This window comes from Atractosteus spatula (genome assembly GCF_055471065.1).
Source record: "Atractosteus spatula isolate fAtrSpa1 chromosome 24 unlocalized genomic scaffold, fAtrSpa1.hap1 SUPER_24_unloc_1, whole genome shotgun sequence".
NCBI classification, from domain to species: domain Eukaryota; kingdom Metazoa; phylum Chordata; class Actinopteri; order Semionotiformes; family Lepisosteidae; genus Atractosteus; species Atractosteus spatula.
This window is the reverse complement of record NW_028296641.1, coordinates 820,710-836,485: the sequence shown is the minus strand read 5'-3', so window position 1 is coordinate 836,485 and position 15,776 is coordinate 820,710. Positions and strand designations below refer to the sequence as shown.

General features: G+C 55.0%; 1 protein-coding gene and 1 long non-coding RNA gene across 2 annotated transcripts; one reads left to right on the top strand and one right to left on the bottom strand.

Moving 5' to 3' along the window:
• Positions 1–160: 160 nt before the first annotated feature.
• Positions 161–6,494, bottom strand: yif1a (Yip1 interacting factor homolog A (S. cerevisiae)). Its single transcript, XM_088909043.1, has 8 exons — positions 6,208–6,494; positions 4,330–4,559; positions 3,765–3,869; positions 3,178–3,256; positions 2,912–2,969; positions 2,670–2,825; positions 1,204–1,297; positions 161–1,126 (listed from the first exon to the last, which is right to left on the bottom strand). Exons 1-8 carry the CDS (start codon positions 6,233–6,235, stop codon positions 971–973), a joined length of 906 nt encoding a protein of 301 aa, XP_088765169.1. The 5' UTR covers positions 6,236–6,494; the 3' UTR covers positions 161–970.
• Positions 6,495–11,159: 4,665 nt separating this feature from the next.
• LOC148810763 (uncharacterized) lies at positions 11,160–15,758 on the top strand. Its single transcript, XR_016086603.1, has 3 exons — positions 11,160–11,578; positions 12,598–12,772; positions 14,372–15,758. It is a non-coding gene; the product is annotated as an uncharacterized LOC148810763 (long non-coding RNA).
• The last annotated feature ends 18 nt before the right edge of the window (positions 15,759–15,776 follow it).

The following is a 15,776-nucleotide window of genomic DNA, read 5'->3' as shown; positions in this document are numbered from 1 at the left end:
AGCCCGACAGAGCCAATGGCTCTGGACCAGGAGGTACTGGAGAAGCAGGCAGACTGGTCTCCCGCTGGCCCGCGGGCAATAAGAGCCTCGTCTGGCTTCGAACCTGTGTCCTGCCCGTACACACACACTTCAACAGCAAGAAGGAAGACGACAGCAGGCGCCAGACACCCAGTATCTGCTTTTATTGAACAGCACAAGACAAAAACTGGACAGGACAGCCAAGCCTGCAGGCCCGGCTCGCTCCCCCGCAGTAGGGCCGATGACTTCACCCACTAGCCCAGCGGGTCCGAACGCACACTGTCCACGCCTGCCCCCTCCCGGGCCCGACACAGGCAGGGGAACGCGCTGGGCACTCCAGGACCGGGACTGAGACTCTTCTCACCGCTGTGGGCCCGGCCCGGCCCAGTCCAGTCCAGTCCAGTCCAGTCCGCCTGGCCTCGCTGTTGTCCAGTAGCAGTCGAATTCACCCCGAGTGGACAGACTCCACCGCAGCTCTGCACTGGACACGCAGGTGCACCAGCCTGATCCGGCTGGTCAACCAGGCCCAGGGGCTCTTCTCACAAACACGCGCCACTCCCCCTCGAACCCGGCTCCTCCGCACACAGTCTGCCCCCCTCCCCCCACCCCCTCGAACCCTGATCTCCTGTACACAGTCTGAGTGTGAAGAGTCTTCGCTCCTCATCGCTGTCAATCAGGGCAACACCTTGAAAAGTCTTCTGGTTTCAGCAGGAGTCAAGATCCCACTGTGTGTGTGTGCAGTGTGTGTGCGCTGTGGTCAGTGACGACGCAGTGAGGGTGTGTAACAGGGTGGGGGTACACAGTAACTAACCTCTTCATGATGCTACGACCCCCAGTTCAGTCAACCCAGAAGAAAAGAAGATTGTGTCTGGTGTTCAAATGCGTGCGAGTTTTGTGTTTGTGTGTGTGAGTGTGTGTAGAGGGTTGTTAGGTTCCAGCCACACCGACTCCTTCATCTGATGAGGTGAAAGGTCAACCAGTAAATGATGATTGGCTGGAAGGCGGCAGTTGCCACGGTGATGTACATGCGGAGGCGGTTCCTGGAGTTGTGTCCACCCATCCCGTCTGCTGAGACCGAGGAAAGGATCTTCATCCGCAGGGAGCGCACCTGAGGGGGGACAAAGACTCAGGGAGCGCACCTAAGAGGAGACACACACACCCCCAGCACTGACCCCCGTTACTCACGATGAAGTACATCAGTGCGCAGGAGGACCAGGCCAGAGCCACATAGTAGCCATCACTGCCAAAGAGCAGCCCGCAGAGTACAGTGAGGATCATCCTGAGAGACAGAGAGAGGGGTTCATAGAGACACACTGACTGGACACTCCAGTACATTAACACTGCACTGAGAGAGAGGGGGGTTCATAGAGACACACTGACTGGACACTCCAGTACATTAACACTGCACTGAGAGAGAGGGGGGTTCATAGAGACACACTGACTGGACACTCCAGTTCATCAACACTGCACTGAGAGAGAGAGGGGTTCATACAGACACACTGACTGGACACTCCAGTACATTAACACTGCACTGAGAGAGAGAGGGGTTAATACAGACACACTGACTGGACACTCCAGTACATGAACACTGCACTGAGAGAGAGAGGGGTTAATACAGACACACTGACTGGACACTCCAGTACATGAACACTGCACTGAGAGAGAGAGGGGTTAATACAGACACACTGACTGGACACTCCAGTACATGAACACTGCACTGAGAGAGAGAGAGGGGTTCATACACACACACTGACTGGACACTCCAGTACATGAACACTGCACTGAGAGAGAGAGGGGTTCATACACACACACTGACTGGACACTCCAGTACATGAACACTGCACTGAGAGAGAGAGGGGTTCATACACACACACTGACTGGACACTCCAGTACATGAACACTGCACTGAGAGAGAGAGGGGTTCATACAGACACACTGACTGGACACTCCAGTACATGAACACTGCACTGAGAGAGAGAGGGGTTAATACAGACACACTGACTGGACACTCCAGTACATGAACACTGCACTGAGAGAGAGAGGGGTTAATACAGACACACTGACTGGACACTCCAGTACATGAACACTGCACTGAGAGAGAGAGGGGTTCATACAGACACACTGACTGGACACTCCAGTACATGAACACTGCACTGAGAGAGAGAGGGGTTCATACAGACACACTGACTGGACACTCCAGTACATGAACACTGCACTGAGAGAGAGAGGGGTTCATACAGACACACTGACTGGACACTCCAGTACATGAACACTGCACTGAGAGAGAGAGAGAGGGGTTCATACAGACACACTGACTGGACACTCCAGTACATTAACACTGCACTGAGAGAGAGAGAGGGGTTCATACAGACACTGACTGGACACTCCAGTACATGAACACTGCACTGAGAGAGAGGGGTTCATACAGACACACTGACTGGACACTCCAGTACATTAACACTGCACTGAGAGAGAGGGGTTCATACACACACACTGACTGGACACTCCAGTCCATTAACACTGCACTGAGAGAGAGAGGGGTTCATACAGACACACTGACTGGACACTCCAGTACATGAACACTGCACTGAGAGAGAGAGGGGTTCATACAGACACACTGGCTGAGAGAGAGGGCTGCAGCCCAGACTCACCCCACGTATTTGTAGCCACAGTATGCCAGCAGGTCGAAGGTGGTGAGGTCGGAGTGCACGGTGACCAGGTAGAGGCTGAGCAGCAGGGCCAGAACCTCGATGATGATCCAGACCAGCGCGGTGCTGGCGCACAGACCCAGCACCTCCGGGGAGAACCTGCGGGACAGGGCCAGCAGCGAGTAACCCACAGGGTCCGATCAGGCCGGGACGGAGCCGGCGGGGGCACCGGCGGCTGGACTCACCTCTGCTGTATGCCCAGGGCCATGCCCGCCAGCAGGATGTAGGTGATGAAGGCCATGGCTGCAGAGAGGGAGAGGAGGAGAGAGAGTGTTCACTCACTGCATCCCTGCTGAGGGTCAGCCTGGCCTGAGAGAGGTCATTTTACCCCATTTTACTCCAGAGACGAGACCAGACAGACAGAGGGAGACTGGGAGACTCACTCACTGGGGCTCCACAGACCAGGAGGGCAGACAGACAGGCAGAGAGACTGGGAGACTGGGAGACTCACTGGGGATGTAGAGGTCTGGGGCGTTGACATCATGCCTGGGGGTCATGGGGGAGTCCCGGTGATACCTCACCTCCCAGTCCTGCAAAAATAAAATTAACTCAATTAATTAATTAATACTTTTAATCAGATCTTGAAAACTCCTATCCACGGTCCACCAGACCAGGCAAACAACACTGGAAATAAGATGATCAGACTGCTGCGCACTGGGAGTCTGACTGACAGCACTGTCACACCTGGAGCGGATCAGACTGCTGCGCACTGGGAGTCTGACAGCACTGTCACACCTGGAGTGGATCAGACTGCTGCGCACTGGGAGTCTGACAGCACTGTCACACCTGGAGCGGATCAGACTGCTGCGCACTGGGAGTCTGACTGACAGCACTGTCACACCTGGAGCGGATCAGACTGATGCGCACTGGGAGTCTGACTGACAGCACTGTCACACCTGGAGGGGATCAGACTGCTGCGCACTGGGAGTCTGACAGCACTGTCACACCTGGAGCGGATCAGACTGCTGCGCACTGGGAGTCTGACTGACAGCACTGTCACACCTGGAGCGGATCAGACTGCTGCGCACTGGGAGTCACCTGGTGGGTGTAGGGGAACATCAGAAGCAGCAGTTTCTTCATCACATACTTCGTATCGACAGCGAAGAAATACTTCAGCTTGTTGATCGACATGAACCTGTGGATCTGGGGGGACGAAGAGGAGGGGAATTAAAGACAAATTAAACATCAAACTTGGAATCATCAGTAAAGACAACACTGTTGTCCCTCTCCTCTCTTGACAGTGAGCACAAGCCATCATGCCCATCCTGATTGGTAGTTAGTAATTAATTCATCCCTGGCCCTGGACCACACACACCATGACCCTGCCCTGCTGTAGACACACACCCCCTGGCTCCACCCCAGAACAGACACGCCCCCTCCTGGCCCCGCCCCACAGCAGACACACACACCCTGGCCCCGCCCCAGAACAGACACGCCCCCTCCTGGCTCAGCCCTGGAGCAGACACACACCCCTGGCTCCACCCCAGAACAGACACACCCCCTCCTGGCCCCGCCCCGGAGCAGACACGCCCCCCTCCTGGCCCCGCCCCGGAGAAGACACCCCCCCTCCTGGCCCTGCCCCGGAGAAGACACGCCCCCTCACCTCCTTGTTCACGATGTCTTTCCCCTGCGCGGCGATCGAGGAGCCGTACATCACCGCGGCGCTGGCCACCGGCTCCGACAGCAGGCTGTTCACGTTGAAGCCGGCACCCATGTCGTACCCGGGCCCGCTGTACACACCCCCACCCTGCGGGGGCGCCCCGGAGCTGGTGTCGTCAAACAGCTGGGCGTCGCCCATCCCTGGTGCCACCACCCGGCCCCGGAGCTTCGAACCTGCGACACAGAGCGGAGGGAGGAAAGAGAAACACGTGCTGCCAGTCCTGCCTGGGCTCTCTGTAGGGCCAGCGAGGGACACGGAGAGAGAGAGAGAGAGAGAGAGAGAGAGAGATGCACACTGCCTCACACACAGAGAGAGAGAGAGCTGCACACTGCCTCACAAACACTCACAGAGCTACACACTGCCTCACACAGACACACAGAGCTGCACACTGCCTCACACACAGACACGCAGAGCTGCACACTGCCTCACACACAGACACGCAGAGCTACACACTCCCTCACACACAGACACGTAGAGCTACATACACCCTTCCAGACACTCTCACACTCACAGAGACACTCACACACTCTCACACAGAAACACACAGCTACACACAGTCTCACACACACAGAGCTACATACACCCTTACAGACATTCTCACACTCACAGAGACACTCACACACTCTCATACAGAAACACACAGCTACACACTGTCTCACACACACAGAGCTACATACACCCTTCCAGACACTCTTACACTCACAGGGACACTCACACACTCTCACACAGAAACACACAGCTACACACTGTCTCACACACACAGAGCTACATACACCCTTCCAGACACTCTCACACTCACAGGGACACTCACACACTCTCACACAGAAACACACAGCTACACACAGCTACACACACAGAGCTATATACACCCTTCCAGACACTCTCACACTCACAGGGACACTCACACACTCTCACACAGAAACACACAGTCTCACACACACAGAGCTACATACACCCTTCCAGACACTCTCACACTCACACTCAGAGCTACACACTGTCTCACACACACAGAGCTACATACAACCTTCCAGACACTCTCACACTCACAGGGATACTCACACACTCTCACACAGAAACACACAGCTACACACTGTGTCACACACACAGAGCTACATACACCCTTCCAGACACTCTCACACAGAAACACACAGCTACACACTGTGTCACACACACAGAGCTACATACACCCTTCCAGACACTCTCACACTCACACTCAGAGCTACACACTGCCTCACACACACACACAGAGCTACATACACCCTTCCAGACACTCTCACACAGAAACACACAGCTACACACTGTCTCACACACACACAGAGCTACATACACCCTTCCAGACACTCTCACACTCACACTCAGAGCTACACACTGTCTCACACACACACAGAGCTACATACACCCTTCCAGACACTCTCACACTCACAGGGACACTCACACACTCTCACACAGAAACACACAGCTACACACTGTGTCACACACACAGAGCTACATACACCCTTCCAGACACTCTCACACAGAAACACACAGCTACACACTGTGTCACACACACAGAGCTACATACACCCTTCCAGACACTCTCACACTCACACTCAGAGCTACACACTGCCTCACACACACACACAGAGCTACATACACCCTTCCAGACACTCTCACACAGAAACACACAGCTACACACTGTCTCACACACACACAGAGCTACATACACCCTTCCAGACACTCTCACAGAAACACACAGACACGCACTCCGTCACTCATACTCGCAGAGCGACAGGAGGCGCTCGGCAAGAAACAGCGAGAAGCCATTAAACTTCATGCACTCACTCTGTCGGTATCCGTGGTGCGATTCCATATCCGGAGTCGGAATAATTAATATTTATATCACTTATCAAAGCTGCACCTCCACCTGGCGCAACAGCATACGGTTCTGTACGATCAGAAAACTAGTTGCGGCTAAGCTCCGCTCTATCTTTCACCTGCAGATAAAACCGGCTTGTGAAGGGTCTAAATCTGGAGAAAAGAAAGACTCATTTCTGTCGCAAACTTAGGGCACCCCGACACCACAGCGGACATTCCGCCAGCCTGGACACTTCAGAGCGCCCGCCCTCTCCGAAAGCCCATTTGCCGACGACGTCTGCATACGTGCCAGCGTGGCGCACCAGCGAAAGCCTATTTGTTCACACAAGTGCCACTCAATATGTTCGGCGTGCTGATTGGCTGTCACGGCAGTCGTTTTTCCCCACGGAGCGCAGGCCCTTGCCGTGTTACGGGGGCGGGATTACTGTCATGAAATTAGTCCATTGGATGAACTAGATGTCCCTCAAGAAGCTCTTCGCCCACGATTGGTTCGAAATTAGTCTCGTACCCGAAAATGTGTTTTCTAATTGGCTAAGAGCGAAAGCACGTCAGATCAGGGATGATCGCAATTGGATGTTTTTCTTCTTTTTTTATATACTGTAGATATTTTGGAAACCACAGCGGCTCCTCTGGGAAGTTTAGCGGGTTGGGTTGCGCGGAGGGATTCGGTCCAGATGTGTCTGGGTGAAGAAGCCAAGGTATCGGCTTGAACAATACGGCCGCTCTTTCTGCACGAAGTGACCTGTTTTTAGTTTCTGGTTGTCTCCTCTGATTCACAGCTCACCGCGGATTCTGAAATCTGCTGGTTGGCAGTGATTTTAAGGATTCTGAACACTTCTGTCAGGTCGCCTTGTAGTCTGCTCTGTTCAAGACTAAAGAGACTCAGTTCCTCCAGCCTGTCAGTGTGGAACACTCCCTCCAGACTAAAGAGACTCAGTTCCTCCAGTCTGTCAGTGTGGGACACTCCCCTTCAGACTAAAGAGACCCAGTTCCTCCAGCCTGTCAGTGTGGGACACTCCCTCCAGACTAAAGAGACTCAGTTCCTCCAGCCTGTCAGTGTGGGACCCTCCCTCCAGACTAAAGAGACTCAGTTCCTCCAGTCTGTCAGTGTGGGACACTCCCTCCATCTCTTGGTGGACTTCTAAATCTAATGACGTATGTCTCACAGTGGACCTGTAACCTTCAGTGGTTCCCAGCCAGTCTTAAAGATGCCTTTTCTTACTTGGAAACGTCTTTTTGCTGTTTGAAAGGCGCAGTATCGCACGTCCACCACGAGGTGGAGACAAAACGCCACTTGTCAATGTCGAGCGGCGCAGTGGTCCCCCTGGTGGTCAGAGCGGGGAGCTGCAAGAGACGGCCTCAGCTGAACCCTGCTGTGGGAAACCGGCGAACAGTCACTCGGGGGCTCTTTCAGAGAGCACTTTGTGAAAGTAAAGGTTTCATAATGTTGTGGTGTTCTTCTGAGAATTAAAACTGGAAGTACTGTATGTTAGATCAGGGGTCTTGAACCTGGATCCCGGAGTGCTGTGTTGGAGTCACTCTCACTGAGCGAATGCTTAATGAATTGAATTAGTAGATGGATTCATGTGTTCCAACAGTAGAGCCCCAGTCCTTCAGGGCTTACAGACTAAGGGTCGGGGTCAGAAATTATCTCTAAATTGCCTAATCTAACAAATCACCTTCATTGGTGATGACATAACTGTCAGCCAGGAGCAGGCAAGAGGTCAGAGTGGGCAGTGGGCAGTCCAGACAGGTGTCAGTCCAGGCAGTGGTCAGTCCAGACAGGGGTCAGTCCAGGCAGTGGTCAGTCCAGACAGGTGTCATTCCAAGCAGGTGTCAGTCCAGGCAGGTGTCAGCGCAGGCAGGGGTCAGCGCAGGCAGGGGTCAGCCCAGGCAGGGGTCAGCGCAGGCAGGGGTCAGCGCAGGCAGGGGTCAGCCCAGGCAGGGGTCAGTCCAGACAGGTGTCAGTCCAGATAGGTGTCAGTCCAGGCAGGGGTCAGTCCAGACAGGGGTCAGTCCAGGCAGGGGTCAGTCCAGGCAGGTGTCAGCCCAGGCAGGTGTCAGTCCAGGCAGGGGTCAGCGCAGGCAGGGGTCAGCGCAGGCAGGGGTCAGTCCAGGCAGGGGTCAGCGCAGGCAGGGGTAAGTCCAGACAGGGGTCAGCGCAGGCAGGGGTCAGCGCAGGCAGGGGTCAGTCCAGACAGGGGTCAGTCCAGGCAGGGGTCAGCGCAGGCAGGGGTCAGCCCAGGCAGGGGTCAGTCCAGGCAGGGGTCAGCGCAGGCAGGGGTCAGCGCAGGCAGGGGTCAGCAGCCTTGGCCGTTGCTCGCTCGATCACGTGGTGCTGTAAGGAGGCAGCCTGGGTGCCAGAGTCCAGCGCTGCGCCCTCGGTTTCGCTCTGACTGGCAGCGGACTCTGCACAGCGGCACTCCCTGCCCACACGCTGTCCCAGTCCACACCCTGGCGAGATAAGATAGCGGGCTGAGCCAGGGCCGGGGCAGCGCCCCCTCTCCGCGTGCAGGGAGGGCCGATCGCCAGCCTGCGCGTGGGGGGACAGCAAACTCAAACGCAGCTGCAAGTCAGGGGCGAAAACACGGCACGTCCTTCATTCTTCAGAGCCGGTCTGCGCAGCACAGCATGGTGACAGCTGGCTGCGCAGATGGACGTGATGAGAGAACAGCTGGCTGCGCAGGTGGATGTAGTGAGAGAACAGCTGGCTGCCCAGGGGGACATAGTGAGAGAACAGCTGGCTGTGCAGGTGGACATAGTGAGAGAACAGCTGGCTGCGCAGGTGGAAATAGTGAGAGAACAGCTGGCTGCTGAAGACCAGACTCTGGAATCCTACAGGAACCAGAGTACTCTGAGAGAGACAGGTACAACACTGATAGAGAGAGAGACAGGTACACTCTGAGAGAGAGTGAGACAGGTACAACACTGAGTGAGAGAGACAGGTACAGCACTGAGAGAGAGACAGGTACAGCAATGAGAGAGAGAGACAGTTACAGCACTGAAAGAGAGACAGGTAAAAGCACTGAGAGAAAGACAGGTACAGCACTGAGAGAGAGAGACAGGTACAGCACTGAAAGAGAAAGAGAGGGGGGTACACCACTGAAAGAGAAAGACAGTGCTTATTTGCAGGGCACTCTGTCAGTGTCTTTTGAACTTTTAAGGAAGTTGGCAAGCCCAGGGTTTATGGTGAGCCTGTCCAAAGATCGCTGAGATGAGTAGCTGGGGGACCGTTCTCCTGAGTCTAACACACCAGGAACAGGACCGGGACCTGGGCCAGGAGCCAGAGATCATGGACCGGACTGGACTGGGCCAGACTATAGGTCTCAGTATTGTAGTGTGCTACTGTGTGCTACAGTGACTGCTATTTGTCAATGCAATATTGTGTACTGCACCGAACTAAACTGTACAGACCTATACTTAACTGTATTGAGCCACTACACTACTCATCACTTCACATATCAGCACAGGACTGAGAGCAGAAGTCTGGAGACACAGAGCGTTCTATATAATGTACAGAGGTATCTTACTATACCGTGGAACAATCTGTATAAGGTGCAATAGGTGTTCACTGAGATCAGGGTAAAAGCACAGTACAGCGCAGTAGAGCCCAGCAAGATCAGGGTAAAAGCACAGTACAGCGCAGTACAGCCCAGCAAGATCAGGGTAAAAGCACAGTACAGCACAGTAGAGCCCAGTGAGATCAGGGTAAAAGCACAGTACAGCGCAGTAGAGCCCAGTGAGATCAGGGTAAAAGCATAGTACAGCACAGTAGAGCCCAGTGAGATCAGGGTAAAAGCACAGTACAGCACAGTACAGCCCAGCGAGACCAGGAGATCAGGTTGAGGGGTTTCCAGGTCCAGGTATGAAGGCTGAGGACAGACCTGTGAAGCTGGGGAGGCTCAGCAGGGTGAATCTGCCCCTCTTCCTGGACAGGAGTGAGTCTAGGAAGGGGGTGATGAGGGGAGTGGGGTGCAGGGCTCTTCTCTGTCTCCCTGGGCTCCCGGGAGGCCCTGTGATGCACTGAAGGGGCCTGTCTCAGGGAAGACTAGCAGTCCGGTCAGGACAGGGGGCACAGCGGTACTCAGAGAGGGAATGTCCCCCGCGCTGGGGTCCGACAGACAGCAACAGGGTGGGAAACAGGGCCTGGGAAGGGCTCTCTCCCGGGGTTGATCCTGTCACAGCCTGAGGCAGAGAGTCACCGGCACAGCTGGGCGGTCTGCTCCATACACCCACTCCTCTCTGTGCACCGGAGAGCCTTCTGTTTCCGGAGCAACTGAGCTATTCGCTCACTTACCCAGTGGCCAGCAGGGAAGGAGTGGGAGGCAGGACACCAAGAGGCCCCCCGTGCACCTGAGGGGTGCACCTCCACCGTCTTGGGCTTTGCACTGGCCGTACGCTGCCTGTACCTAATAAACTGGCCGGTCCCCGCCCTGCTCCTGCGAGCAGTTGTCTGCCTGCAGGTTTGTGTTTGTCTTGCGGCTGTGCTCGGAGGAGACTTTGCTCTCCGCTTCTCTCAATCAGAAGGTTATTATCTGCCCCCTCCTCTTAATTACTCTCTTCTCGTTAGTCAGCGGGGGGGGGCAGGGGGGGACTCTGGACCGGCGGGCGGAGATCTCAGGAGCAGTTTCTGATAGGCACCCTGGCGCCCCCCAATACCGAGGGCGAATTTCGGGGTGATGACGCAGCCTTGGGGCTCCCCTGTGGGGAGCAGGGGGTCGGTTTGACGATGTCGGGGGGGGGCCTGGAGCTGGGCCCGCAGACGGGCTCAGGAGCAGCACGTATCCTCCGCAGGGCCGGGCCGGGCCGGGCAGGGCAGGCAGAGTTAAATATTGACAGGCCTGATAATCATTAACCTGTGCTCAGCTCTGCGCTCTTAAGCTGCGCGCTGCCCTGGGACTGACAGTCCAGCTCCAGCACCAGGGCCCTCTCTGCTTTCTGTCCCTCTCTCCTCTCTCCCCTCTGTCCTTCTCTCTCCTCTCCCCTCTCCCCTCTCTCCTACTCTTCTCTCTCCTTCTCTCCCCTCTCCCCTCTCTCCCCTCTGTCCTTCTCTCTCCTCTCCCCTCTCTGTCCTTCTCTCTCCTCTCCCCTCTCCCCTCTCTCCTCTCTGTCCTTCTCTCTCCTACTCTCCTCTCCCCTCTCTGTCCTTCTCTCTCCTCTCCCCTCTCTGTCCTCCTCTCTCCTCTCTCCTTCTCTTCTCTCCTCTGGACCGGGGATAGGGCCGGACCCCTGCGGGGATCCTGCAGAGAGATCCCAGTGTCCCGGTCGGTCGAGGATCGATCCGGAGGGAGAGGTTACTCCGAGTCTCCGCGGGAGCGACCGGCGCCTGGAAGAGAGGGTGAGATTCTGGACCAGCAGCTCTGACCGGGAGAGGGGTTCTGACGGCTCCTGGTTGTGAGAGGGACACGGGTTCTGACGGGCTCCTGGTTGTGAGAGGGAGGGGGGTTCTGACGGGCTCCTGGTTGTGAGAGGGAGGGGGGTTCTGACGGGCTCCTGGTTGTGAGAGGGAGGGGGGTTCTGACGGCTCCTGGTTGTGAGAGGGAGGGGGGTTCTGACGGGCTCCTGGTTGTGAGAGGGAGAGGGGTTCTGACGGGCTCCTGGTTGTGAGAGGGAGGGGGGTTCTGACGGCTCCTGGTTGTGAGAGGGAGAGGGGTTCTGACGGGCTCCTGGTTGTGAGAGGGAGGGGGGTTCTGACGGCTCCTGGTTGTGAGAGGGACATGGGTTCTGACGGCTCCTGGTTGTGAGAGGGAGGGGGGTTCTGACGGGCTCCTGGTTGTGAGAGGGAGGGGGGTTCTGACGGCTCCTGGTTGTGAGAGGGAGAGGGGTTCTGACGGGCTCCTGGTTGTGAGAGGGAGGGGGGTTCTGACGGCTCCTGGTTGTGAGAGGGACATGGGTTCTGACGGGCTCCTGGTTGTGAGAGGGAGGGGGGTTCTGACGGCTCCTGGTTGTGAGAGGGAGAGGGGTTCTGACGGGCTCCTGGTTGTGAGAGGGAGGGGGGTTCTGACGGCTCCTGGTTGTGAGAGGGACATGGGTTCTGACGGCTCCTGGTTGTGAGAGGGACGGGGGTTCTGACGGGCTCCTGGTTGTGAGAGGGAGGAGTGTTCTGACGGGCTCCTGGTTGTGAGAGGGACGGGGGTTCTGACGGGTTCAATGGCTGACAGCGTTGATGGTTCTGACTGGGCCGATGGCTCTGACTGGGCCGATGGCTCTGACGGGCTCATGGCTCTCTGCTGGCCCCAGTGCAGGTGGAAGAGAGCCCCTCTGAGCTCCCCTGTCAGGGGCAGAGACTTTCCAGAGTTCACGCGGCAAGCACACAGTTAGAATCCTCCGATTTAATTATTGAGCATTATTCCACAGCTCACCTGGGCTGGGCACTGTGCTCTGATAAGGGCTCGATGATGTCACCGCCCACATCACGGACCCTGTTAGTGCAGGAATGAATCTGAAGGAACACAAAATGGCTGTCATGTCAACCCGCTGACATGGCAACGTGCACAGCACCCTCTGGGACGCAGACTTGTGCTCGTATCCGGTAAGAGAAATACACTGTGTTAATCATTAGAACAATTTCAGGGAGTGTTCAAGGCAGAAAGGTATGTTCCCACAATGCACGGCATCATGTATCACTTCCAGACCTGGAGGACTACAGCAAACTGTGTGGCAGTGCATCATGGGAACTGTAGTCACTCGAGCATCTATTCAGTGATTCTACAGACCTGGTGATGATGAGGATGGGGTGTTAATGTGAAGATACAGAGGAGCTGGACTGAGTGTCTCTACAGTTACTCTACAGATCTGAGGATGAGGATGAGCTCTGACGAGTGTCAGTCCTGTTCTCTTTGACTCTAAGCTGCAGTGTAATGCAGCCAGAGAGAGAGAACAGCTCTCCTGGGCGCAGAACTGAGCTTTTATGGTTTTATGGTTCTGTTTTCGTATGGGGGGGAGGCTGGGTAAGTCAAAGTCTGAAAGATACAGAGAGAGACAGACAGGAAGAGAGAAAGACAGACAGTGAGAGAGACAGAGAGAGAGACAGACAGGGAGGGAGAGAGACAGGAAGGGACAGAGAGGGAAAGAGACTGAGAGAGACAGTGGGAGGGGGGCAGAAAGACTGGGGCCAAGTTTTTGCTCTCTGGTCTCCCTGCTCTGGCTATATTTAGAAGTACCATAAAGTTGCTCTGTTATCTAGATAGGCCCTGCTCTTTGGCCAGTGGGTGGGAGGAGCAGAGCGTCTATGGTGGGGCTGTAAATTAGAGCTCGTGGCCAGGAGATAGTGATCACATGACACTGATACTCAGAGGCATGAAGAATCTGAGGGCCAAACCCCAGTGAGATCAGGGTAAAAGCACAGTACAGCGCAGTAGAGCCCAGTGAGATCAGGGTAAAAGCATTGTACAGCGTAGTAGAGCCCAGTGAGATCAGGGTAAAAGCACAGTACAGTGCAGTAAAACCCACAGAGATCAGGGTAAAAGCACAGTATAGTGCAGTAGAGCCCAGTGAGAACAGGGTAAAAGCACAGTACAGTACAGCGCAGTAGACCCAGTGAGATCAGGGTAAAAGCACAGTACAGCGCAGTAGAGCCCAGTGAGATCAGGGTAAAAGCACAGTACAGTGCAGTAGACCCAGTGAGATCAGGGTAAAAGCACAGTACAGCGCAGTAGAGCCCAGTGAGATCAGGGTAAAAGCACAGTACACTGCAGTAAAGCCCATTGAGACTGTGGTAAAATTGAAGTTCAGTGTGGTAAATGTTTCAGTGCATATTTAACTGTCTACAGCAGATATGTGTTGCTCTGTGCCATGTAGCCAAATCTAGTGCTGTTTCATGGCTCTGTGCTCAGTGTCAGTATTCTGTTATCTGTGTTCAGTGCTCAGTGTCAGTGCTCAGTGTCAGTATTCTGTTATCTGTGTTCAGTGCTCAGTGCTCTGTGCTCTGTGCTCAGCGTCAGTGCTCTGTGCTCTGTGCTCATTGTCAGTATTCTGTTATCTGTGCTCTGTGCTCTGTGCTCTGTGCTCTGTGCTCAGTGTCAGTATTCTGTTATCTGTGCTCTGTGCTCAGTGTCAGTGCTCAGTGCTCTGTGCTCAGTGGTGTTACACGTCTGCCTGCTCTAACTCTGTCCTCTCTTCTCCATCCCAGGGCCTCAGTGTGTCCACCCAGCCAGCAGGGGGCAGCACAGCCCTGCTCGACTGGCACTCGCTGGCTGTAACAGCAACTCCATGTGGAAGAGCTGTGGTTCCAGTGGAGCTGCTGTTACCTGCAGAGAGGAGCCCCTGTGCAGCAGACCGCGGGACTGGCCACCCTCCTCCTGGCCCCCAGAGGGGCACGGGGGGCCACGAGCCCTCAGGGCCAGGGGCGCAGGACGATGACCTATGAATTGACAGCCAGTGTTGTGTGGCGCCTGCCTGTCAGTTCTATAGGCCACAGGCCTGCGGCCTCACTCCTGGACGCTCGGACAGCCCGACCACCCCCTTCGCTCCGAGAGACGCAGACAGATGTGGGGAACTGGGATTAGTGGGATAATAAAAGCCACAAGGCCTTTGGAATCTGTGTGTCCGTGTCTTTTTCTCTTTTCACTTTGTGTAAAGAAGTGGCTCCTCTTCTCAGTTTTAAAGGCACTTTCACTGGTGTCCTCGGGTGCACGTTTCACTGTTCCTGCAGCCTGTCAGTGTGGGACACTCCCTCCAGACTAAAGAGACTCAGTTTCTCCAGCCTGTCAGTGTGGGACCCTCCCTCCAGACTAAAGAGACTCAGTTCCTCCAGCCTGTCAGTGTGGGACCCTCCCTCCAGACTAAAGAGACTCTGTTCCGCCAGCCTGTCAGTGTGGGACCCTCCCTCCAGACTAAAGAGACTCTGTTCCGCCAGCCTGTCAGTGTGGGACCCTCCCTCCAGACTAAAGAGACTCAGTTCCTCCAGCCTGTCAGTGTTCATTCCCTTCAGCCCCAGAATGGGTCTGATTCCTGTTCTCTGGACTGACTCAGAAATGTTTTTTTTCTATAACATGTTGATCACAGTTGTACACAATATTCTAAGCAAGACGTTAGTAGTGTGCTATATAATTCTAAGACAAGATCTCAGTTAAATTCTGCACTTTTCACTCTGTATCCTGAGCTTCTGTGTGCCTGTGAAACTGCTCCCCCGGTGTCTTGAATAGAATAGAATCTTTATTTTTATAGAAGATGGAAGTGATGTATCAGCAAAAAAAGCTCTTCTAGCTCAGCTTCCCAGTCTGGGTTTATCATGAAGATTTCTGGACAAGACACCGGTCCATCACAGGACACACACACACACACCCTGGATAGGACACCAAGCTCATCAGGAGAGCAAGCTCTGTCATTGGGTTTGACCTGGACTCCTTGGAGGTAGTGGCTGAGAGGAGAATGATGTCCAAACTAGAGGCCATCATGGACAACTTCTCCCATCCCCTCTATGACAGGCTTGCAGGAATGAAGAGCACGTTCAGCAATAGACTGATTCATCCACGGTGCGACAGGGAGCGCTACAGGAGGTCATTCTTGCCGTCTGCCATAAGACTGTACAACGC

What these genes read in the sequence shown, in the direction of transcription:
- yif1a (XM_088909043.1), bottom strand. Translation starts at nt 6,235, where the DNA reads ATGGAATCGCACCACGGATACCGACAGA. An exon ending in GCCCTGGGCATACAGCAGAG is followed by an intron (nt 2,826 to 2,911) that starts GTGAGTCCAGCC and finishes CCTGTCCCGCAG; the next exon opens with GTTCTCCCCGGAGGTGCTGG. An exon ending in TGTGGCTACAAATACGTGGG is followed by an intron (nt 1,298 to 2,669) that starts GTGAGTCTGGGC and finishes TCTGTCTCTCAG; the next exon opens with GATGATCCTCACTGTACTCT.